Source organism: Rhinoderma darwinii, chromosome 8 (assembly GCF_050947455.1).
Source record: "Rhinoderma darwinii isolate aRhiDar2 chromosome 8, aRhiDar2.hap1, whole genome shotgun sequence".
Classification (NCBI taxonomy): domain Eukaryota; kingdom Metazoa; phylum Chordata; class Amphibia; order Anura; family Rhinodermatidae; genus Rhinoderma; species Rhinoderma darwinii.
In genome coordinates, this window is record NC_134694.1 from 14001750 (window position 1) to 14027897 (window position 26148).

The following is a 26148-nucleotide window of genomic DNA, read 5'->3' on the forward strand; positions in this document are numbered from 1 at the left end:
TCCGGCCTTAGGCTGTGCTCCACGATGATATGATTTTTGCAGTACACTGGTGTGCAATATGATGAACCATTGTCAGGAGGGGGGGGGACGACGACTTGTAAAATTGCACATCTATTTGCGCCTGCTGTTTCTTATCACCAAAAAAATACTACATTTAGAAGAAACACAATGGAGCATGTTCCCAGGACTGTTTCTTTAAAAGTCTCCATTGTGGCATATAATTACATGTGCATTTTGCTGTGCAGTAAGACCATGTTCACACGTTCAGGATTTAATGAGGATTTTGGCGCGGATTCCGCATCCAATGCAAGTAGATGGATTATTTAACCCATTCACATGCAGTGGAAAAATTCTCGTATAATAATGATGGTGCTGCAAATTTTAAAATCTGCAGAACGTTTATTATTTGCGCAGATTACGCATTAAAATAACGGCAGATTGGCCCCATTGAATTATTTTGGCGCATCCGAGCAGAAATCCCAGCGTCGACCTCAGATTATTGCCACGGATTCTTTTAGAAATCGACGTCATAACTATCGAGAAATGCCTCTTTTAATGCAAATTCGTCCCTCTTGTGGTCTAAATCATAAACAGTCCCAGAAAAAGGGACCGTTGAGAAGCATACAAGTCTGGTCCCGTCAGTTTACTATGTTTAGATTTTGCACGGTTGTTTTTCACTGCTGTCTTGTACTGGGCATGCAGGGGGATGTGGGCACTGGGCACATGCAGCAGGGGCATTTGCTATATACATGGCATTGCAATCCGGTTTTCCTCAGTGAGTGGAGCTTGTGCCTTATTTTGCAGGTGCTGCATTGCTGATCTCCTCTCACCAGCTCACAGTGGGTTACAGGTTTCCTGGAGCATGCTGGGAAGTCAGAGAGGATGAGGAGGAGTTTGGCCTTCACTGATAAACACAGCAGAGTGTCCACAGTATTGTGCTGCAGAGGATCAGCCATGCCTTTAACCGTGGATGAGATAATAGAGAGACTTCGGGCAGAAGCACTGGTCAGAGGTGACGACTGGCTGCGAGAGACAGTGACACAAATCCTTAAAAATGCAGGAATGGCACCTGATGCGCAGGATCCCCCACCACGTGCTAGGAGGGTTAGACCTTCTGAGCACAGGAGTCCGTCCCCGGTGCCCAGAAGTCGGCGCAGAGTAAGGAGCCCCAGCAGGGACCCTCCAGGTTCAGCCGCTGGGCAGTGCCCGGCCTCAGAAATGCTGCGCCCTGGGAGGAATCCATTGACCTTAGACTTGGATTTGCGATACAATGCACACTCGGTTCGTTACGATGATGAAGATTTACGGATCTCGTTTGATGCGACTTCCCGACGCAGAGCAGACAGTGGACCATCAACTGCGGTCGCTGTTAATGCATCCTTGGAAGGCCATAGGTTCCGGAACGACCACTTGGGCCAGCGCTGCTTTAGTCCATTAGCGGACTCTCAGCCGGAGTTGAAGCCTTCTGGAGGACAGTCCCAGCGGACCGATTCTAGTAGCTATAGGAGAGTCCCCGTTCCGGCCCGCACCGCTGAGGAGTCTGATTCAATACGTATAAGGAGGTTACTCCAAGAATGCTCGGCTGCGGTAAGATCGGCTCAGCAGCATGCAACGTCTGCACCAGTGCCGGTTAGTCTTCCTGCTCCAGGTAAGAGTTCGTATTTCGCAAATGCCCTTATGCACCCCAATATTACATTAGTATTCGGCAGTTACTATATAAGCAATTTCCTAATATTTTTAGGTTTAATATGTGTGCGCTTGAGTGGCCTTCATCTGATTACTGTTATTTTTTAATTAAGGTTATAATTTATTATTTTAATATTACGTTCATATTAATGATAGAACAATATGTTGCCAGTTTTATGCAAATTACCCACCCAGAAGCAGAGAGTTGGGAGCTCACTATTCTTTCCCAGGGTGCCTTGTTCTACATGCAAAAATCTATGGGGAAGGCTAGGTTCACATCACATTTTTGTCCCTCGCCAGGTGTATACCTTTTTTTCTGCTTCCGACAGATTGAAGTTTATATATCCAGACACTTCTCCGACCTCATGCCATTTTACAGGTTCCACGTAGTACAGATCCGTAATACGGCGTTCATAGAATTATATGGGTCCATGCTGTACCTCCGCGTGCTTCTGATTTTTTTATGGAGGGTGTTTGTTTTTCTCAAGGATTCTGTATAAAAATGATGGCATGCTCCATCGGATGCGGAGAGGAATTTTTCCTTAACCCCTTTCTGCACCATGATGTAACTGTACATTATGGCGCGAAAATAAGTATGGAGCGGGCTCCCGGGCCTACCCCGCGCCATACGCTCCGGATGTCAGCTGTGTATTACAGCTGACACCTCTTAACAGCCTGCATCAGATATCACTCCGGGATAACTAATAAGGGTATGTTCACACGGCATATTTACGAACGTAAATCGGGCGTTTTTGCCCTGAATTACGCCCGAAAATAGCGCCTCAATAGCGCTGACAAACATCTGCCCATTGAAAGCAATGGGCAGACGTTTGTCTGTTCACACGAGGCGTGTATTTACGCGCCGCTGTCAAATGACGGCGCGTAAATAGACGCCCGCGTCAAAGAAGTGACCTGTCACTTCTTTGGCCGTATTTGGAGCCGTTATTCATTGACTCCAATGAATAGCAGCGCCAATTACAGCCGTAATTGACGCGGCGTTCAAGCGCCTGCACATGCCGTTACGGCTGAAATTACGGGGATGTTTTCAGGCTGAAACATCCCCGTAATTTCAGCCGTAACGGACGCCCTCGTGTGAACATACCCCAATAGTGACGGCGGCATCTAAATAGATAGAGGGGGGATAGCCCCCTCTATCACTCCATTGGCTCCCTCTCGACGCGATCACAGGGTTCGGATGGTTGCCATGGCAGCCTGGGGGCCTGATGAAGGCCCCCAGATCTGCCATCTTTGTGCTCGAATTAAGCCCTGCATCCGTCAAAGTCCAATTTATTCTAATATAACGTTTTTTGACCCGTAGGCGAGTGCCAATAAAACTCCAAAAATACCAGAATTGCTGTTTTTTGGTCACCAAAATGGTACCAATAAAAAGTACAGCACGCCCTGCAAAAAAACAAGCCCTCACATCGCTCTATTAACTGTAAAATAAATTTGACGACATGAAATAATTTTTTTTGTAAAAATAGTAAAAAATTATAAATTATATTTTTGATATTGCTGTAATGGTGTTGACCGGCAGAATAACAGCTTTTTTTTTTTTGTTTTCATGTTTTTACAGCAAGGTGGATGCCGTAAAAACCAAACCCAAAAGGCAGTGGAGCAATTACTGTTTTTCTCTTTCACCCCACAATTTTTTTTCCCCTTTTTTAGTACATATATGGAACAATAAATGGTGCCGTTAAAAACTACACTAAGGGTCAGCTCACACATTGCGTAAACACTGCGAAATTTCTGCACATTAATTAGTTGCGGAAAACCCGCAGCAAATACAGTAGCAGCAAAGTGGATGAGCTAAAACAAATCTCATCCACACGATGCGCAAATACTGAGCAGAAAAAACGCTCAGAAATTGGCCGGCGGTGCAGAATTTTATTCCGCAGCATGTTAATTGTATTTGCGTAAACACTGTTTATTTGTTGCGGGTTTCCCCATTGAACTCAATAGCGAGGTAAAACCCCCATCAAATAGCAGTTGTTGCGTCTTTTTGCGGCGGGTTCCAAGTGATTCTGCCGCAAAAAATGCAACTCAGAAAAAAAAAACGTATACTTACCCAGGAGTTTGTGTTTCTTCATCCAGGGCGGCCTCCTGGGATGACGTTTCATCCCATGTGACCGCTGCAGCCAATCACAGGCTTTAGCTGTGGTCACATGGGATGAAAAATCATCCCACGAGGCTGGCTTGCATAATGTCAAAAGGCCGGCCACCTGGGATTACACTTCATCCCACGTGACCGCCGCTGCAGCGATGTCCTAGGATGAAATGTTATCCCAGGAGTCCGGCCTGCTAGATAAGTGCTGCAGTTTTTCGCAGCAGACGTTCCGGCCGAAAAACTGAAGTTTGGTGATGTTTTTCGACCAGAAATCCCTGTGGCGCGCAGGGCGGATACGCTGCATGCTCTTACTCAGCGTATCCGCCGCGTGTGAACTCCGCCTGAGGCCGGGTTCCCACGGGACGGATACGCTGCGTATGCAGCATATCCGACCTGGAACCCGCAGGACTTTCCGTCCGAAAAATCTCACCACATTGTGGTGTGATGTTTCGGACAGAAATTCTGCTGCGTAAATAACCGCACATGCTTACCCCCTTCTTCCTCTGACATCCGGTCCGGCCTCCCTGGATGATTTTGCAGGCCATGTGACGCTGCGGCCTGTGATTGGCTGCAGAGGTCACATGGGATGCAACGTCATCCCAGGAGGCCAGACTGATTTTTTATTTTTTTTTCCGGCATTGTGATTTTTGCGCCGTAAACGCTGTGAATATGCTGCAAAAGTCGCACCTTGGCTTTTTGTTGTGGGTTTTACGTCCCTCTGAAAACCCGCAGCAGAAAATCAATGAAAACGCAGCATAAATTGACATGCTGCGGAATTAAATTCCACACCGCAGGTCAATTTATTAACGTCTACGCTGTTTGTTTTCTGCAGCGTGGGCATGAGATTTACTAAATCTCCCCCACTTTGCTGCTACTGTGATCGCTGCAGGATTTCCGCACAGAATTCCGTTTGCTGAAATTTCGCAGAGCTTACACTATGTGGTAACCCGTCTCAATGGCTATGTTGGCGGAAGAATTAAACGGTTATAGCCCTTATTACCTTACAATATTAGGGAGTTCCATTATAAGCAATTTCTTAAAAAATAAAGATTAAAGTCACACTACTAATACTACTTATTGTGTAGTCCTTGGGACTATCGAATGAAGGCTGGGTTCACACACACTATTTATGGATGTAATTCGGGAGTTTTAGCCCCGAATTACGTCCGAAAATACGGCTCAATAGCGTCGGCAAACATCTGCCCATTCATTAGAATGGGTCTTACGATGTTCTGTGCCGACGGTCATTTTTTTTACGCCCCGCTGTCAAAAGGCGGGGCATAAAAAAGACGCCCGCGTCAAAGAAGTTCCTGTCACTTCTTCAGACGTAAATGGAGCCGTTTTCCATTGACTCCATGGAAAAACAGCTCCATTTACGTCCGTAATGGACGCAGCGAAAAGCGCCTCAACATGCCATTACGGCTGAAATTACGGAGCTGTTTTCTCCTGAAAACAGACCCGTAATTTCAGCCGTAACGGACGCTGCCGTGTGAACATACCCTAATAATCTCTGTAAGTATCTCTGTATCTGCACCACCAACGGCCATAACCACGCATGATATACATGCTCTTGTAAAAGATGGCCGATGGTCCCCAGCGATTTATTTTTACTGGATTTCACCTTTAAGCTGCAGCACCACATCCCACTCTTTGTCCCGTGTATGATGTATTAGAACGTTGTTGACAGCGGCAAAAGACCACAATCAAGAGCTTCGTCCATAGTGGAGTTGTGTTAACCTCTTCACCAAAATACTTGAAGGTTATAAACTACACCAATGGTCCTAATAAGACACATTTGGCCGTCTGTTCCCCAAACCAATGGCCATAAGCAAGGCTTAAATGGGTAGAAGTAATACTGGGCTATTAAGTTTCTATGTATGTATACATTTTTGATTTTTTTTTTTTGTCTTTCCTTGTCCCCGCAGATCTTCAACCATGCTTGGTGTGGATTCTCGGAAACTCTTTTGTTACTTCGGCTTTAGAAAGAGTGTCACTTCTGCCAGACGGAAGCCAGTTGGGTTTTCCCCGCTCAAAAGTTGTTATTCGTTGGTTGGGAATGAAGAGCTTAAGATGGGTTTGTTTAAAACCTACGGTTGTACGCTATTTGCGTGTGGACCGCCCCCCTGATATACTGATTGTGCACGCAGGGGGGGATGACCTTGGTATTATTCCGTTACGGGTTCTGTCTAAAGACATAAAGTTTGATATGTTGAGGATGAAGGATCTTTTCCCAGGAGCAATTGTCGTATGGTCAGAGATTGTGAACAGACCTAAATGGCCAGTAGCCAAGTCCCAGAAAGGACTGGAGCATGCCCGCATCAAAGTCAACAAAGAGGTCTCAAAAAATCTTGCAAGTAATGGTGCAGTGGTGATTCGCCACAGAAAGCTGGAAGGCGATTCAGCTCACTTGTTTGAAGAGGATGGCGTTCACCTTAATTCAACCGGTAATGACATATGGTGCATTGATATCCAGGAAGGAATCGACGAGGCACTTCAACTTTGGCAGCATGGTGTAACGACTAGACGTTCCTTGTAAGGATATTCTCATGGTTGACTTCCTCAGTTATCATTCGTGGTTGATGACCAGTTGGGACCCACCAATTATTTCGGTTAATGTTTCGTCCCGGAAGAGCCAGCAATGTCCTTACGGCTACTGGGGAAAATAAATCCCATGGTTCTCCCTTCCCCACTTCTTGTTATACATACTTGTTTGGAACTTTTTCCTGTTTTATCAAGTTCCCTCAAACTTAATAAATCTGTTGCATTGCCTCTTAATTTGATGATTATTTCTTTAAGACTTCAAAGTAGCTGTTCTTATTCATTGTATTGTACTATGTAGGCTCTATATGAGCACTGTATGGTACCTTTTATTTAGGCACTGGACTGTTATTTGGGCAATATTACTTTCCAAATTTCCCACCTTACAAAGAAAATGGAAGGTAGCCCCACGTTTTCCCAAAGACCTTCACAATCCCTGCACTTCGTTACTCTGTCTGTGGTAGTTACAGCAGAGGAAGCGTGATCTCGCGAGATTACTCTGTAGATGACAGGTTACAGCGAGATTACGCTTGCTCTGCTGTAACTACCACAAAAACAGTAACGAAGTGCAGAGATTGTGAATAGACATCCCGTGGAATGTCTATTCACTGTCTAAACACTTCAGTATTGTTAATGTGTTCGTATAAGACAGCACATACTGATCTAAAAGGATCCCTATGCGCTGACTAAATGAATGGAGAGGAGCGCATGACGCTGATTGGTCAGCGTCATACACTCTGTACAACGCCCACTTGGTCTAAAGTAAAAACACGCCCACTTGGGCATTAAGCAACTCATTAGCATAAATCTAAAATCGCTAATAAAGTGGTGAAAACAGATCGTTTTATTAAATAAAAAGCACTGCCGTCACCTACATTATAGCGCCGATCTCCTTATGTAGGAGATAGGGCACTTATGTGGTGACAGAGCCTCTTTAACAAATTTGATTAAAAGTGATCAAAAAGTCGCATCTACTCCAAAATGGTTGTCCCGCAAAAAAAAGCCCTCATACAGCTGCATCGGCAGAAAAATAAAAAAAGTTATGGCTCTTCAAATATGGAGACACAAAAACAAATAATTTATCATTTGTGTTTTTACTGTGTAAAAGTAGTGAAACATACAAAATCTATATCAATTTGGTATCGTTGCAATCGTAACAACCCGCTGAATAAAGTTATTGCATTATTTATACCACACGGTAAACGGCGTAAATTTAGGACGCAAAAAAGTGTGGCGAAATGGACGTTTGTTTTTCTATTGCCCCCCCAATTTTTTTTATATAAAAGTTAATCAATAAATTCTATGTACCCCAAAATGGTGCTGTTAAAAAATACAACTTGTCCTGCAAAAAACAAGACCTTATACAGCTATGTTGACACAAAAATAAAAAAGTTATATCGCTTTTGAATGAGACAATGGAAAAACCTAAAAAATAGCTTGGTCATTAAGGCCTAAAAAAGGCTGGTCATTAAGGGGTTAAAACAGCCATATCTCGGGCTGTGGACCACCTAGAACAGTGGTTCTGGTGTCATATGAAAGATGAGATTCTAATCTTTCTAGCTGTGAAACAAACTAAGATATCACCAGTTGAAAACACAGTCGGGAATGGAAGCTGTATACTATATGATAAGGCGGTGTTGCTGGGCTGGGCAGGGACGGGGGGAGAAGCTGTATGCGGATTGGACAGCATCATACAAAAAAACATTACACCGCCAAGAGAGAAAAGAAAGTCACCTCCCATTTGGCAAGTAGAACCACATTAGCATATTTAGAAAAATTCACATAACTTTGCAAACAATAAATGTTTTTGAAAAAAAATCACGCTGTAGTTATCAACATCATAGTGCCTATTAGATTAGTTAGGAGATAGGGATTTCATAAATTAGTGACGGATCCTCTTTAAGGAGAAAAGTCCCAAAAAGGTCTTAATATAACTACCAAAAAATGAAAAAGATCCCTTGGGGTGGTAAGTCGTCAGGAAAAGCATTGGTTGCTTGAATGGTAGGGAATGGACATGTGAATGGAAATCCTAAATATACAATTTAGGGGAAAACGTAGAGTAAAGGTCTACAACCGGGCATGGGAAAGTCAGAGAAGGTAGCCAAGCACAAACCAGAGGTTGGAAATGGCAACACAGGAGCTTGTATGGACAGATGAGGATATATGCGGACAATGGAAGATCGGATACCAACACAGGAAGGACATACACAGGAATAAGGATCGGAGTGAGGGACAGGATGTCCACAATAGTTGAATCTTACAACGAGGCACCGGATGATAGGAACAAATAAAGGAATCGTTCCATTCTAGAACACAAAGATGATGGAGCCCTGGATGAGGAATTACAAGATCTGCGTGTTGAACTAGCACATAGGGGCAGGAGGTTCAGAGTGATATTTAGTACTGAGCCCATAGATAGACTTGGTTTTATTACCAAATCCAGTGTTTCAATTCAGATTAGGTAAACAGCGGTAGTAAGTTTGTGTTGCTTATAGTTGATCTGAATTCAACTTAATTAAAGGGGTTACAGATTGAAGGCCTATTCTTAGGATAGGCAATCAATGATTGATCAGTGGTGTTTGACCCCCCTGTGATCCCACCGATCAGCAGAACTAATGGGGCTTAGCAGTATCAGGCACAGCAATATAACACCGTTGTGCCTGAAGGGGCACCCTTTGTTCTGCTGATTCATGAGGGTCCCGATGGTCTGACCCCACCGATCACACATTGGTGGCTTATCCTGAGGATTGATCTGAATGGGTCCTGTACTTGTTATAATGGTGCAAGCACTGAAACCCACACAACCACAGAGGGAAGTAGCACTGTGTCTAAAAAAAAAAACCTGAATGAGCCTTTTCATTCTCGTGATCAGTGGGGATCCGAATGGTTAGACCCCCACGATCACACATTGAGGCCTATCTAAGGGTTGAATTGAATGTGTCCTGTACTTGATATAGTGGTGCAACCACTGGGAACCACACAATCAAAGAGGTAAGTAGCACTGTGTCTAATAAAACCTGAATGGACCTCTTCACATTCGTGATCAGTGGGGATCGCAATGGTTAGACCCTCACCGATCACATATTAATGGCTATACGATCAATCATTACAAGCACAGGGGCCCTTGAATTTAGTTATGATCCGTCAATCCGAACAACAGTTTTGACATAGAGACTAGGAATAATAGATAATCTGTAGTGGGGTCTAAACTGCCATTCAGGATTTTAGGAAAGCCGGCTGACACCCCTGAGGGAAATGTAATGGTGGTCACCCAGCTTTTTACCCTCACCCCCCTGAATAAAAAGAGCTTAACATAATTTTTAAAAACAGAAGAGTACAAATCATTTTAAGGGGATTTTACGAGATTTCGGGTAGGGCTTTTCTAGTACTGATTGAGTCGTTGTCTTCAGGACAGAATACAAGGTATTTAAAGCTATTTCAGACACTGGCACCGCAACTGCAGGTGTAAACAAAGGCTGTGCAGCACATATTCACAATGTAGTGATGGGATCAGGATTTCTCATGGTAACTGGCCCAGGGTGGGCCAGTTACCATGAGAAATCCTGATCCCATTACTACATTGTAAAGCAGTGACACTGATTTTTGCATTTAATCTAGACAAAAAGACAAACATTAAGAATGACGCCCATTCCCTGAGCTAATGAGGCTGCGGGGCATTTACAGAGTCTTTGTTCCTGCCCCTCCCTGCTGGAATGTAAATACTGAGCTGCTAAGAGACCCGCTGCCGACAGCTTCCAATTCACAACAGCCTTTGGCAAAGGGGCAAATTCCCATCTCTTTCCTCTTGTAGCTTCTATTCTCGCATTGGCCGATTGCATTACAAATATGTACAACCATTACAGTGGAGAAAAAAACATAGTATGTTGAAGGCTGGATGTGTTATGGGGACACTGTTGGAGGCTGGATGTGTTATGGGGACACTGTTGGAGGCTGGATGTGTTATGGGGACACTGTTGGGGGCTGGATGTGTTATGGGCACACTGTTGGGGGCTGGATGTGTTATGGGCACACTGTTGGGGGCTGGATGTGTTTTGGCTACGCTGTTGGGGGCTGGACGTGTTATGAGGACACAGTTGGGGCCTGGACCAGTGGCGTAACTACCGCTGTAGCAGCCATAGCGGGGCCCCCCCCCATGGCCGGAGGCTTTGCAAGCAGCCGCTATGGTTGCTACAGCGCGACGCCACTGAACACTACAGCAGAGCAGGGAGGTATCGCCTCGCTCTGCCATTAATGGGGTTGTTTCTACAAAACACATATATCCACAGGATAGGGGATATATGTGTGAATGCTGGGACCCCTAGTGATAAGGAGAGAGGGGGAACGAAAGTCCCTCCATGTCGACAGCTCTGTAGAAATGAATGGAGCACTGATCGGGGTTGTGCGAATGCGTGGCCGGCGCTCCTTTAATTTTTATTGAGCTGCCGGACGCAGACCCCGGTAGACCGAGGTTTCTAATGGAGAACTTTGGGGGACTTTCGGTCCCCCGTTCTCCTTATCGCTGGGCGGCCCAGCGATCACACATGTATGCCCTATCATGTGGATAGGGGATACATGTCTTTTGTGGGACAAACCATAGGCTACAGGCTGTTTTTTTTGTAGGGGGTTGGGGCTGTATGGCGTTAACTACAGGGGGGGCTGTATGATGCTATATACAGGGGGCTGTATGTTGCTATATACAGGGGGGCTGTATGGTGCTATATAAAGGGGGGCTGTATGGTGCTATATACAGGGGGGTTGTATGGTGCTATATAAAAGGGGCTGTATGGCGTTATATACAGGGGGCTGAATGGCGCTATATACAGGGGGCTGTATGGTGCTATATACAGGCGGCTGTATGGTGCTATATACAGGGGGGATGACACCAAACGAATGCGCCATCCATACAGGATCATACATTGACTGTGCCTGAGGAAGGTCATGGTATTGACCGAAACGTCGCACCGTCATTGGCTATAAATATAATAAATATATTTATCTGCAAAAGAACTTCCACTTTGGTGTGTATAGTGCTTTTTCTCTATTGGATCGGGTTGGGACCCTACTTATGCACCCACGCCTTAACCTAGTGCTATCCGAACCTTGCTACAAAGTATAGGAGACAGGTCCGTAAATGTGAAAAATAGGACGTCCTATTTTTTGCGGCTCATTCCTAAAATACTGAATCTGTCAGTATTGTTTTCGAAATGACGGATCCGTAATTGCGGATAAAAACTACGGACGTGTGCATGGGGCCTAAATCTAAAGTGTTTAACGTCTATAGCTCAGATACTGATATAAACACATTAGGTGCATATACTGTGGACTGTAAAATGATGAGAATTACAATCACAATACCCACTACCAGCAGCCAGGTTGCAAAAATATTCATGGACGCACACATGGCACATAGTTCTTGGTGGCTTTATACCGCTTGCGGGGAAAAAAATGTGTTTATTGGGATGACTTACAGGAAGTCAGGAAAAATTCCTTCTATCACTCCTAAGAACTTCCAAGTCCTTTTACCTCCATATGGCTACAATTTCATGAGGTTGTAGTACCTATAGAGCACCTCTAGGTGGTGTTGTGTGCTTTGTCCACAAACAGCATTTTATCAGTGGCCGAGCTCTTCCACTGTAGTCACCGCTGCACAGATCTGTTTACATATGAAGCCGCAATTGTATAATATTTAAGAAAGAATAGAATTGTTGGGCCCTTACTAAACAGCATCTTGAGATACTACATATTAGCTGTAGACACATTTTGTGAACCATATTGTTCTGCATTCGGGTTGTTATGGAAACCAGACAACAATAAGGGAATGTATTAGCGTGCGCTATGATACTATTCTTCATCCAAATACCATTGAATTCTATGGACTAAACGGACAGGCACAAAACGTATCTTCTGACTGCCGCTGGATGTCGTTCTTGTACACAGTACTAGTGGAGGCGGTTACTAAGGGCTCATGCACACGAACGTATTACGGCTCAGTTTTGTGTGGAACTGTAATAGGGCTGTCACAGAGCTCCATACTGTATTCCGCATGCCTCCAATTTCCTACGGAGTCCTCAGGTCATGCTTCTAGGAGAGAATATCTCTACGCACATGCAGTGCGACGCGGCTGTAAAGACTCCGTGTCGGTCTGCATGAGCCCTAAGAAGCAACTATAGGAGGAAATCACAAAAGATACCTGGAATACATTAAGGAAGATTATCAAGGCTTTTCTATTGGCTCTGTGCAGCAGCCTACTATATCGACCTCCAAAGGGCCAGTCAAGGGGTGAAAAATAGCTCAACGCATATGCCTATCCCCACTAAAGGGGGTTTTACACTGGGCGATTATCGGGCAGACAAGAATTCATAGAACGCTCGTTGCCGATAATTGCCCTGTGTAAACATGATAATAATGTATGGGGCCGAGCAATCGGAGTAACAACCGCTCGTCCCCATCCATAGCTCCATGTGACAGGAGCAAACGAGTGCCGATCAACGATGTCTCGTTGATCGGCGCTCGCTGTATCGGCCGATTATCGGCCAGTGTAATAGGGCCTTAAGAGGGGCCGCATAGTTCACTCTCTGGCAGCCTCCACTGTCTGCCTCAGGAGACAGAAAGTTTTATCTCTAAGGAGTCGGGTGTGAAGCAAATTTTTTTGGGCCCCAGATTCCCATTTTTGGAGAACACTGCGTCCACTAGTTTACCACTTTACAAGGGGCGCAGCTATAGAGGGTGCAGAGGTGACAGTAGCAGTTTCACCCATGCCACATAAGAAAACGGCAGTATTATGTATGTATGTCTGCGCTGTACAGATGCTGTCATCGTAAAGGCACCTTCTTTAGTGATCGGTTCCCTTTAAGAGCTCCGTACAGCTGGATCTTCATGGCGATCAATAGAGTATAACCGTTATTTACAAGAGTAATCTTGTAAAACTCGATGAAAATGCAGCTTTATTTTAAAATTAGACCCTTTAAGTCCATTCAATCTAGGAAAAAGTGTTTATATGTTAAAATGATATACTTGAAAGAACTATAGTTTAATATTTATATTTATTATATAATAGGTTATATTAATAGTACATCATTTTTGGACTCTTAAAGGGACATTACATTGTAAGCTGCACAGAAGATTCTCATAATTTGTTGATTTTATACATGAGGTTCAAACAATCTTTATATTAGGATATAAATAATAAATCAAGGGGGCGCTCTAAAAGTGTTACTAGGTTCATAATTGGGTTTTCTAGAGCAGTTCGCAAAAACGAAGCTACTTGTCTTGCATTGTAAATAATTTCTACTGTCCAAAAGCCAAACATCAAATAAAATGGTTTTTCAATACATTTTGGCGACTGGCCACTAGGGGCACTGTTCTATTGCATAGAAAAGAGAAGTGTAATGTGTAAACAGTTATAGTTTTGCTTTACCCTTTAGCCGGCCATATATGTTGGAAAAATGTGCTAACCCAAAAATATCTTTCCCACAGACCATAGAAGAATCAGAGACACCCAACCATAGGTGGCGACACATGGGGCGTGGAGTCTAGTTTGATAGACGTCTCACCAAAAATGATATAACTTCCCATATATGGCCACTTTTATCCAGACATAGAGAAATACATGTGATTTTAAAAAGTCTTCCACCTTTAGATAGTTTAGACCATGCCGTATTAATGACTCCCACATGGGTACCCCTGGATAATGGCCGAGAGGGGGAGGGGCTGAGGAAGTTTTAATTGCAGCTCTCAGCACGAATTTACTTTGAAAGGTTGTCACATCCATTCTCTCACTTGGCTGTGAAGAGGAACAGAATTCCCCAAACCCAAGGCGGAGGAGGCCATCAGGTTAGGTAAAGTGCCTCAAAAGTGGTGACTGTGCTGGACCAGAAGATCTGGTGATGGGGATCAGTATCTTTAACCCCGTGATTGCATCTTTTACAATACTGTTAAAACGTGAAGGAGTCATATGATAAGTATTTACACGTAGCGATTATTCAATTTTGCAATCTAAACTACATCGCGCTCGGTATACATGTACACACGCTGGTTCCTTGTCAAGACCCTTGAGTGATTGTATGTAAAAAATTTGCAATTTTACAGTCCAAATGATTTATAATGATATGGGCAAATGGTGCACGTTATGGGCAGAAATTTGCCAGTGTAAACCAGCCTTTAGATTGGGGAAGTCTCACCTTCAGAATGAGGCAAGTATTGTTGTGCAGCGTGCATGGTCCAAAACCATTTGTTGGCGCCCGCCTATATGGTTTATAGTCATACAGTGTAAAATAACCATACCATACAGCATCTTATTATAAGAGCCATACAGTACGGTGCACATATAACAGCGCCATACAGTGGCCAAATAACTGCTGCATACATAAAGTAATCCGATAACAGTGCCAGTGCTATATAATGTCCTAATAATACTGCTATGCAATTAATATTAAGAATATTACGTGATCAGACGTCATTCCAGGCCTTCTGTGGCACCCCTTTACCAGAGGTGGCCTTGGTCCAAAAGACTCTGTAATACATAATTACAATAGGATTTTTTTTTGCTGGAGTGTCCCTTGAAGAAATTGCTAGTTCACATATGGCTCTGAACCAGGTCCTTTTACACCGGACGTAACAATGAGCGCAATCAACGAGACAGCTACTTGATCGGAGCTCGTTTGCTCCTTTCACAAGGAGCTATGATCAGTAATCTATGGGATCGAGCGATCAGTAATCTATGGGATCGAGCGATCATTACTATGATCGCTCGCCCCCATACATTTCGACCATGTTGGCAGCACATCTCCGGTTTAGACAGGGAGATGTGCTGCCAACAATGATAATATTTTCTGTTGCATGAATGATACAAATCAGGCGATGAACGATTGTTTGCTCATTCATCGTTTGATAGTTATCCTGTTCACAGGGCAATGATCAGGATGGAACCAGCGTTCGTGTTAACACTTGTTTTCCCCAACATTCGCCCATGTAAAAGGGCCTTTATTGTGAAAGATTTTTTTTTTCTGCCCTTTATTTGTTCGCTTTTCTTCTATCTCCTTTACCTTTCAATGCAGATCACTATTCACTATTCACCTATATACTTTAGTAGGTAAGGAATGTGTAAGTTGAATTTCCTACAATACAATCAGATGTCCTACAGGATATTAACTGTAAATTACTGCCCTCCAGTGTAGACCTGCTGGGTGGCTAAAATGCCATATATATGTTTATCTCCATCCAGGGACACAGAAAGGCTTTTTAATTAGAAGACAATCCCCTTGAAGCTCTCCCAACAATGTAGGTCTAAAGGAGATACCTTTTAAAACCCAGTAGATGGCAGATATGGAGCTGCCATTTGTTTGCAATACTGGGAGGGGGTGTAGATAGAGGGGAAGCTGAATTTCAAAGTGTTTTACCTTTTTCCCAAGGCTTTCCTCCTCCTTCCTGACTCTCACATCCATTTAAATAACACATCTACCCTGGGAGGTCCCAGAGAAGGCCAATGCATCTTATCTCCATGGTTCAGGTTACACAAGGATTGCACATTTTGTTCTTCAGTAAAACCCCCTCTTGGAAACTCGTTTACTTGACCAAGACTCAGCTACGAATTTCTGCTATCACAAGGCTCGCAAGATCTCCACCATCCTTTTGGCTGGTGGTGACAAGAGAACAAACAAATATGGGTTCAGCTCACAGCATGAAGGGTTAATGGGATCTGTGACGTCTCTGACATATTGATCCTTTATCTTTTCTTTTTCCAGGTGTCTACTGCCCTTTCAAACTTAGTATTCAATCAATGGTGTTCCGTCCAGCCTAAACCCTCCTGATACCTTCCGCTTACGTACCCCTTTTTATCTAGTACAGTGATCGAACAAAACCCTAGGCTCAGGAGAAGTGATATACAAAATAAATAGGGAGCAAATCAACTTCTGTGTCTTTACATGGCTAGATTACTTCAAGGGTATACCTACCATAGAGACCCCCTGCTGCTCTTGGACAAGCAAAAAGGGGGCCCTTGCTTAGGTTGACCTTCTCTATGAATAGTATGAACCTTCACAGGGATTTCTGTCCCAACAGGAACTGCAAACAAGGGAGAAACAACGGGCCCAATGGTCACCATTTTTTCTCTTGCATGGGTGGGAATTTGATAATGCTACAATCGGGCCATCCAGAGCCCAGGGGTCATCATGGACTAAAACCAGAGCGGATCCAACTTTGATTTTTGAAGTGGGGCCTCTTTTCCATTTTGAACCTCCTTAGATCAATCCCAAATCTTTAGCAGTCATCAGCATTGGGATCTGGATAGCTAGATCAAGGGAATTACTACCATAATAGTGTTTCTGTTCACAGATTAGGCTTCGTTCACATCTGCGTCAGGAGATTAAGGAGTTCCGTCAGAGCTTTCCGTCAGGGAAACCCATGAACGGAACCCTGACTGAAACAAACGTCAAAACGATGGAAGCCTTGCACAACGGAGACAAACGGAAACCATTTGCACCGGATCCGTCACCATTGAAACCTTTTTAAATGAAGGTGTCCATACACATCGCAACCCTTCCAGCACTATTAGCTATTTAGCCAAGCAACGATCCTTGAGGTCAACACAATTTTATGGCCCAGAAGTAACTTAAACGAGATGAACACCCCATGTATGATACAGACTTCTACCAGAGTAATGTCCCTATTCCCCAAGAGGAACATCTTAAGACAAAAAAATGGCGGCCTCCACAGTGTGTAAATACCACATTCACTTTAAAGAGGCCTAAAATAGCCGTGTGTTTTGCGGTCCGCAGCATGTGATGCCGCACCATGCCTGTGAGGGACTTGCATCTGATAGATTCTCATTACAGGAGGAGCAGAGGTGACTGAGGTTCTGCAGCGAACAGATAAGAAAGAGCGGAAGCAGGATTGAGGGAAATAGTGTACAGGGAACAATGAGAAAGGTGAGATTGTGAGGAAGATGGCAGACATAGACAGAAAGGTGCTAACTAGATGTGGCGTGATGCGAAATATAGGAGACCGGCAACTGCTGAGGAAGTATTTTGTAGAGGTAGTCAGTCTCCAGACAGTCTGTGCACATGTAGGAATACGCTCCGAAAAGAGAACATTTTATTGATGAGAAATATTAGGGCATCATCCACACGAACGTAAAATCGCCCGTAATTACGGGCCTATTCGTTTAAAAAATAGAACATGTCCTATTTTTTTTATTTTACGGACTGTGCTCCCATACTTTTTTAATGGGATCACGGCCCATAAATACGTCCGGCTGTCCGTGCCCGTAATTATGGGTCGTAATTATGGGCACGGTCGTGTGCATGGAGCCTTAGGCCCCATGCACACTACCGTATTTTTCATCTATCTGTAAATACGGATCCGTAGTAATTTATAGTCATCCGTAAATCATCCGCATTTACAGAAGGGTGTCCGTAAATACGGTCCGTATTGCATCCGTATTTATGGATCCACTAAAAAACAGGGAGGAATCTAGGGTAATCCCCTGGCGTTGCATAGCAATTCTTCTGCAATTACGGACGGCTACGGATGCACATCCGTAGCTGTTCGTAATTACGGAAGAACCCACAGAATTGAATGGAGAGTCTATGGCGTAATTACGGTAAAAACAGAACATGTTCTATCATCTCAACGGCACGGACACCCGTCCGTAAAAATACAGAAAAGTGTCCGTAGCCCATGGAAATCGGTCCGTAATCACGGTCCGTAATTACGGATGAAAAATACGGTCGTGTGCATGGGGCCTTAGATGGTGGATACCCAAATCCTTCAAGGTTGGTGCAAGACTGGCCACACACATCAGATAGGTGTCGCAAAACGCTCATTGGCCTACAGCTATTCCTCCCGATCCCCCCATACACATGCACGGTTGGCTCGGCCAAGGGTACATATATTCTGAATGGCGAGAGGAGAGTGAGCCACTGCCAGACACCTCCGGCGGCTTATCTCCCCTGAGAACAAAAGGATCGGTTGAAACCCAACTGCCCGATACTCCCCCCCCCAAATCTGCCGTTGGGGAGAATCAGGAGGCCACTATATAAAGTAAATGACTGTCTGATCCTGCCAAAATAGGCAGGTTTGACCAATATATCTAATGTGTATGGCTTCCTGAGACCCTGGCAAAAGTATGCATGATGGACACCCTCAAAGTGGAGAAACAGAGAGGAATAATGTGAAATAATAGTAGTATACCGTGCCAATACCACCTTATAGTGCCTACATAATAATGCCATATAGTAAACATATAATAGTGCCATATGGTGCTTAAATAACAATTCCATAGAGTGCTGACCGCAGGCTGTTAGGGTATGCTGGGAGTTGTAGTTTTGTAACTGAAGTTCAGCTGGAGTTTTCCTGATCTTGTGGTCATTTTCTCTCTATTTTCCATCATGTCAGGGATGATTGCCTGTTATTTTCTGCCTGCAAAAAAACTCAGTGTGAACAGGGCCTTAGAATGAAAAGCTCAGTTGGCTGCTATTTGTGCTTCTGCTAACAGCCATTTGCCATAGAGATGCCATTACAAAGGGCTTTTATGCCAGTATAACTGCTGGAGACCCGGAGACATGTTTACAGCATTGACTCAAGTGTTTGCCTCCAATCCTTCACCAACCTGCCTAAAAAAGAAGACAAAACTGACTATTCTTCTGCAGGCTGCACAATGGTGGTTATCACTGGTCCCTCTCACTGCCCTATAATGACCACCGGCCGGGACTTGTTAATAGAGTGCATATGAAAGAAAGGGCACTGAAAAAGTTGGTCTTTGCCTTTGGCTAACCATGCTTACAATTCTGTACGTAATAATATACATATTTGACAATTTGATTGTTGATTGTGAGAGTAACGTTAAAGGGGTTGTCCAAAATTAGAAAAAAAGGGTCTGTTTTTTTCCCAAAAAATAGCGCCACTCCTCTCCAGAGGCTGTGTCTGGTATTGCAACATTGCCCTAAATGTGGATGAGCTAACCGAAGAGTTTATTACAATTGCATCCAGTCTAAACAATCCTCTGTGAGCTTAAAAAGCTGGATTTCAGTCTGATACATTTTAGCTATACTGATACATTGTAGCAAACTATCAGCACTGGAAAGATATTAGTGCTGCCGATCTTTTGCAACAAACACAGAGCTGGGAGGAGTATTAGATCTGTACACGTTTTCAACCTCTGGATGTAGTCAAGATTTTTTTTTTTTCTATTCACTGACAGCATACAGAGATCTGGAAAATATGGAAAAGATTACATGCAAAGTATATTAGGAAGTTGCTGAACTTTTCGTTATACCACGATTAAAGCTTTATTTACATAAAACCCTAAAGTAGAACATATATTATGTATTTGGTACATGTCGTTGAACTAATTTTGTAATATATAGGGGTGGTCCATGGTATTAGGCTGGGTTCACACGTGGCGGAATTTCACTTAAATTCCGTTGCGGACGCTCCGCAGCGTTAATCCGCAGCGGAGCCGTTTCTCCATTGCCTTCCACTTCTATTTAGAAGTGTTCGTTTAGACGAGGCGTAAAATTCCGCTGCGAAGCATAGACTGCGGAGCGGAATTTGATGTCCGCAGCATGCTCTGTCTGTTGCGGAGCAGTGGCGGACTCATGGCGGAATTTCTCCATTGACTTCAATGGAGATTCTAAATTCCGCAATGAAGTCCGCAGCTGTCATGCAAATGTTATGTGTGCTGCGGATGCGTCTTGCTTTTTTGCCATGACATTTCTTCATTCTGGCTGGACCTATGTATTTCTAGGTCTACAGCCAGACTGAGGAAGTCAATGGGGCTCCCGTAATTACGGGAGCGTTGCTAGGAGACGTCAGTAAATAGTCACTGTCCAGGGTGCTGAAAGAGTTAAGCGATCGGCAGTAACTGTTTCTGCACCCTGGACAGTGACTACGATCTCAATATACAGCAACCTGTAAAAAAAATTTAAGTTCATACTTACCGAGAACTCCCTGCTTCTGTCTCCAGTCCGGCTTCCCAGGATGACGTTTCAGTCTAAGTGACGGCTGCAGCCAATCACAGGCCAATAACAGGCTGCAGCGGTCACATGGACTGCCGCGTCATCCAGGGAGGTCGGGCTGGATGCCGAAGGAGGGACGCGTCACCAAGACAACGGCCGGTAAGTATGAATTTCTTTGACTTTCACAAGGGAAAGTGCTGTCCCTTCTCTCTATCCTGCACTGATAGAGAGAAGGGAAGTACTTTTACCGCAGTCCGCAGCAGCTAGTCCGCATCAATTTACTGCACATTTTGTGCAGATCCGCAGCAGAATCTGCAACGCAGATTCTGTGCGGCATTGATGCGGACAGTTGCGGAGGAAATCCGCCACGTGTGGTCATGCTCTTAAAAAAATTTTTTTCCTGAAACAGCGCCACTCTAGTCCATGGTGATGCGTCTGGTATTACAGTTCAGCCTCATTTAAGTTAATATAGCTGGGATGCAATACCAAACTTGGACAGAAGTGGCGCTGTATCTGAAAAAGAAAATAAAGGTATTTTTCCTACTCTCATACAACCCCGTTAACTTGCAGAATTTCGATACGATGACATCTTCATATAGAACCACTAATAAATCTTAAAAACTTAGACAAGCTATTTTTTAAGGACAATCTAAACACCAGTTGATGCAAAAGTATTAGTTATTATCTTCTGGAAACGAATCCTTTATTTGGAAAATGTTGGAAAAGTTGCAATACCAGACACAACCTATGTACAAGGGTGGCGCTGTTTCCTGACTAAAGCAGGAATACTATTCTAATCTCATACAGCCCCTTTATACAAAGCGTCAAGACCAAGCTGGTGAAGAACATAAAGCTCTGGTTAATATTCTCCACAAGCCATGCAGTTCTACTTCCAAGCCATTGATACTCAGGGGTAACCAGAGCAATATGGCACATATGTGTTAGGGTCGGTTCATATATGGCAGAATTATTGCAGAGTTTCCGACTGTCATATATATTGGACTGGGATTTGTACAAATCCATGCACATGCTGCCAAAACAAACCCATTGACATGTATGGAACATATTTTTAGTCGCCGACATTTCTGCAACGAATCTTCCATGTGTGAACATACCCTTAAAGAGAACCTGACACTAATTTTGATATGGCCTTTACGTTGTCCCTGGTTCACTATATGGGAGGGAAAAAAAATTCTTGTCCCCCCATCATATGGAATAGGGCATTGAAAATAGATGAAACAGGTTATGCAAATGAGAGTAGAGAGGATTCTCATTAGCATCATGGTCGCTACAAGGCTCTGCCTACAGTAATGAAGTACGTGATGGCACAGAAGTGAGCATCATGCAAATGAGAGCTGGCTTAACTAAGAGTCTCATAAATAGTAAGTGGGCAGAAGAACATGGCGCTCAAAACATCTTAGATAGGCCTGGTTCACACCTTCACAAAGATAAAAAAAAACACACACATTTTTTTTAAAATACGTTTCCAAATAACAATAAAAAGTTTCCACAAAAAATTTTTAAAAATTGTACCTCCTGCAAAAAATTTCAATTTGACTCCAGAATTCTTCTGTGTAGTAAATGTAAAAACAGCTGTTTGTGATCCAGACTCTTGACCGAAGTCAGCCATATTAGCTGCCATGGGATGGCTTTTTCTGTCACCCAGTCACCCAGAGGGTTCTCCTTCTGTCTGATTTCCCTAAGGCCCCATGCACACGACCGTGCCCATAAACACGGCCCGTGATTGCGGGCACAACCGGCCGCTGATGACTGCCCGCATTTTCGGGCCTTGCTCCCATGCATAGTGTAAAATACGAAAAATAGGATATGCTCTATAATTCCACACTTCTATGGCACGGACACCCATCCGTAGCGATACGGAAAGGTGTCTGTGGCTAATAGAACTGAATGGGTCTGTAAAACCGCGGAACATAGTACGGTCTGCAGTTTTACGATCGTGTGCATGCACACGACCATATTTTTCATTCGTAATTACGGACCGTAATTACAGACCCATTAATTTCTATGGGCTACGGACACCTTTCCGTATTTTTACGGATGGGTTTCCGTTCCATAGAAATGATCCGTAAAATATAGAACATGTCCTATTCTTGTCCGTAATTACAGCACGGACTCCCCATAGAAGTCTATGGGCGCTTCCATAACTAGGGACGGTTACGGATGTGCACCTGTAGCCGTCCGTAATAACGGAAGCGTTGCTAGGCGATGCCAGATTTACAGATGTTGCACATCATTTGAGGTTTCCTTCTTCATTTTGCGTATCCGTATATACGGATGCACTACGGACCGTATTTGCAGATAAGTTGCGGATGACTGCGGATCCGTATTCATGGACAGTATTTACAGATGGATGAAAATACGGTAGTGTGCATGGGGCCTAAGGCCTCATTCAGACGGCCGTGTTCGAAACTGTATGTCGAAAGAATTTCCCGGACCAACCACAGTTCAGGGAGCCGGACAAACGCTTGTTCATTGGCTGATCGTATAATTTATGCGGCCAATAAAATGGTCACTAGTCGGCAGCACATGTCCCTGTGTAAACTGGGAGATGATGCAAATGTACTTACAATCATTCATACATTATCGATTATTGCTCCTTGTGACTGGAGCAAATGGGCGTTGATCGACGATACAGCATGTTGATCGGCGCTCTTTTTCATGACCAATATCGGACCGTCTAAAAAGAACCTATAGGCTACGTTCACACAGGTCGGATGCGCTGCGTAAAAGTACACAGCGTATCCGTCCTGGAGCCCACGTGGAATTCCGTCTGAAATACCGCACCGAATGTCTGCTGAGGAAAACAGCAGGTTAAAAAAATATATATATATATATACACATGTTATACCTACCCATAATCATGGCGGCACTTCCATAGCGTGTCCAACAAACACAACGCACAATGGCAACAAGTGACAAGATGACCTGGAGGGCGATTACTACTAAGGGAAATGGATGTGAACAATCCAACCAGGATGAAGCACAGACATGACTAGTTACCTAAGCTTCTTTGCCCCAGGTCTCATTGTGCTCCACGTTTGACGATAGTTGCCCCCTTTTAAAATCCACGGAGCTTCAGGAAGTCTCAGCTGTTTGATAAACATGGAACCAGTCATCTGTGAAAGCTTTAGATCCAACAATGGACCCAATATCAAAGTTCACCGTGATGCCGGCTATTCATAAAGGGGGAATTTTACTTCATATACCGGTCTTAAACTGGATGGAGTAAAATGCGCCAAGTTTATATCCCAGAAATCTACGTCGGCCATGAGCAGTAGATTGCGCCCTAATTAACACTACTGATGTAAGTGATGGTAAATATGTTGGTCGCAGGAGGCACTGCCCGCTCCTGCTAAACTCTGCCCACTTTGCGCGCCACTTTTTAAAAGGGGCAAGAGATGTGAAAAGTCACAATTAGTGCAAATATAGAGTGTGCCATAATTTGCCACTTTTTTACACCATAAAATTGTCGTAAAGCCTATGATAAATTGCCCCCAATATCTCTTCATACCAATCACACAATGCGGAGTATTGACTAGTACAGGTAGCAGCTCAACCCAACCATCTTGGAGAAAACCTTAACGTCTCATGCACACGACCGTGTGCGCCGTCCGAGTCCCGTCAGTGATCCGAGGAAAGAGAGGACATGTTCCATCTTTCCTCGGATCGGAGACTCGGACCATTTTTCACGGAACCCGATTCACCCGCTAAAGTGAATGGGTCCATGAAGACTATCGGGTGCCACTCGGATGCCGTCAAAAACGGCCGGAGTGGCACAACGGTCGTGTGTATTAGGCATAAGCAAGAAAGAACAGCGGGGGGATTTAATATTATCTTTATGCCAGTTTTTTGGTGGAAAAAAAGACTAACATTTTGTCTCACTTCGTAATTGTGCAAAAATGTGCAAATTTTGGAAGGTGGCGAGAAAAGTTGTCAGGGTTAAGCAGGAGGAGGCGGAAGCAGCCCCCTCTCGGTAAAGATTTAGGGTACTATTACACGGGCCGACATGGGCCGTGTAACCAAGCGCCGATCATGCTTTCACAATGATTGGATAAGTATAGGGACGTGCTTTTGTTACTACGATCGCTCGTCCCCATACATTTTCATCAGAGATGTGCTGCCGACAACCATAATATTTAATTCTGCATAAAAGAGCAGATCAGCTGATGAACGAGCGTTTGTTCATTCATTGGCCGACCGTTGACCCGATTTCACAGGGCAATGTGTATGTTTTCCCGATCACTGGCCCGTGTAATAGGGCCTTTAGATTACATATTTATGATGTACGTACAATAGGCAGCCCATACCGTTTATAGAGAGGGGGGGGGGGTAAATTCCGGGTTGGTCTCCTCCCTACTTTTACTATGCAATGTTAGGGGGAAAAAAAAGTAGAAAATATGCTCAAGTTGTAAAAAGGATATAAGGGAACCTGGAGCTCCTGTCGTCGGTGGTTAGAAGTGTGGTGGTGTCAGGCAGCACCTGAAAGGGGCCTCATTTTTATCGCTGCTATAGGGTCCGTCATATGTTTGCATTTGTACATTAGGTTCTGTATTACAAATGCAACACCCAAACCCCACATTGTTCTACTGAATCAGAATTAGATCATCATAGAGATTAGTACAATTTTTCCACAAATTCGTAACTATGCCCTTTTATTGAAACTATATCCCTTACCTATAGGTATGTATAAAAAATGTTTGCCCTATCTTTATCTTGCAAAATCTGCAGTACATGTTCATCATAATGTAAGTGCAGTCCAGTGCTAGAGCCATTGCGTGATCACATGATTAGGTCACATGACCACTAGGTAAGATTTCACCTATGGCTGCATTGTTTACAGGGGGCTTTATTACTTGGGGCAAAATTTTGAAAATAAACCTATAGGTAAGGGTCTTCATTTCATTAAAAGAACATAATCCCAGAAAATCACACTAATCCCAGAAAACCCTTTTATGTTGGATTCCCACACTGCATTTTGCAGCGTTTTTCGTGGTGTTCTGGTTGGCGTTATTTAATAGCGTTTTTTTAGGTTAAAAATGTGGGAAAATGCTACTTTAAAGTCTATAGTGAAATCCCGGCATAGAAAGCGTTGTAGTGTTTTTGAGGTCAGTGGAATTTTTTCAAAAAGTAGCATTCTTTGGGTATGCCGTTTTTTTCTGGCAATTTTTGCATAGGCAAAAAACGCATAGAAAATAACACAAGTCACGAAAAACGCCATGAAAACTCTTGAATTTCAGGTTGTTTTTTTTTCTGAAAATATAGTGTGTGAGGAGGCCTTAAGCATCGAATAATGGAAAAAAATTTGACAACGTCCATTCCTTTATATCCAATAATCTCCGACACCGTAAGTTAATAGCGACGCGTTCTGCATAAGAAGGACGCAGAGGCAGCGGTACCTGCGAAGCGAAGTAGAGATAGGAGTAATAAACATCAGATGCGGGCACAGACCTTAATAAGATGCCTGACAAGGGCAAAGGATAATGGATGGGCATAGGAGGAGAGCTATGGACAGATGTAGGGAAGAAGCAAGTGGTGGAATAGAAAACGAATAACAAAGACGAAGGCGAAAAAAAAAAAAAAACGCAGCTCAAGAGGGAGTTTAAAGGAAAATCTGTTCTCCAGGATCTGTGCTTTTCTGTCAGGCTGCTCTGATTAACGGGCTGCCTTCCAGCTCCCAGCCGCCTGCCTGCCTCCATTCACCCCTCCCTGCTGGCTTCCTGACGTGGGCGGAGCCTGCTGAAAGGTTACATTTGCACAATGTGCCTCTGGAAAAGCTTGCCAAGGGGAGGGATGGGGAAGGGAAGGGAGGGGGTAGGCAGGCAGCGAGAGAGAGAGAGCCAA

The 26148-nt window shown here is 43.9% G+C and overlaps 1 protein-coding gene across 1 annotated transcript; it reads left to right on the top strand.

The window, feature by feature from the left end:
* The first annotated feature begins 793 nt into the window (after window positions 1-793).
* On the top strand, window positions 794-6568 carry LOC142659255 (uncharacterized). Its single transcript, XM_075835195.1, has 2 exons — window positions 794-1648; window positions 5719-6568. The coding sequence occupies exons 1-2, from the start codon at window positions 883-885 to the stop codon at window positions 6327-6329; spliced, it is 1377 nt and encodes a 458-aa protein (XP_075691310.1). The 5' UTR covers window positions 794-882; the 3' UTR covers window positions 6330-6568.
* The last annotated feature ends 19580 nt before the right edge of the window (window positions 6569-26148 follow it).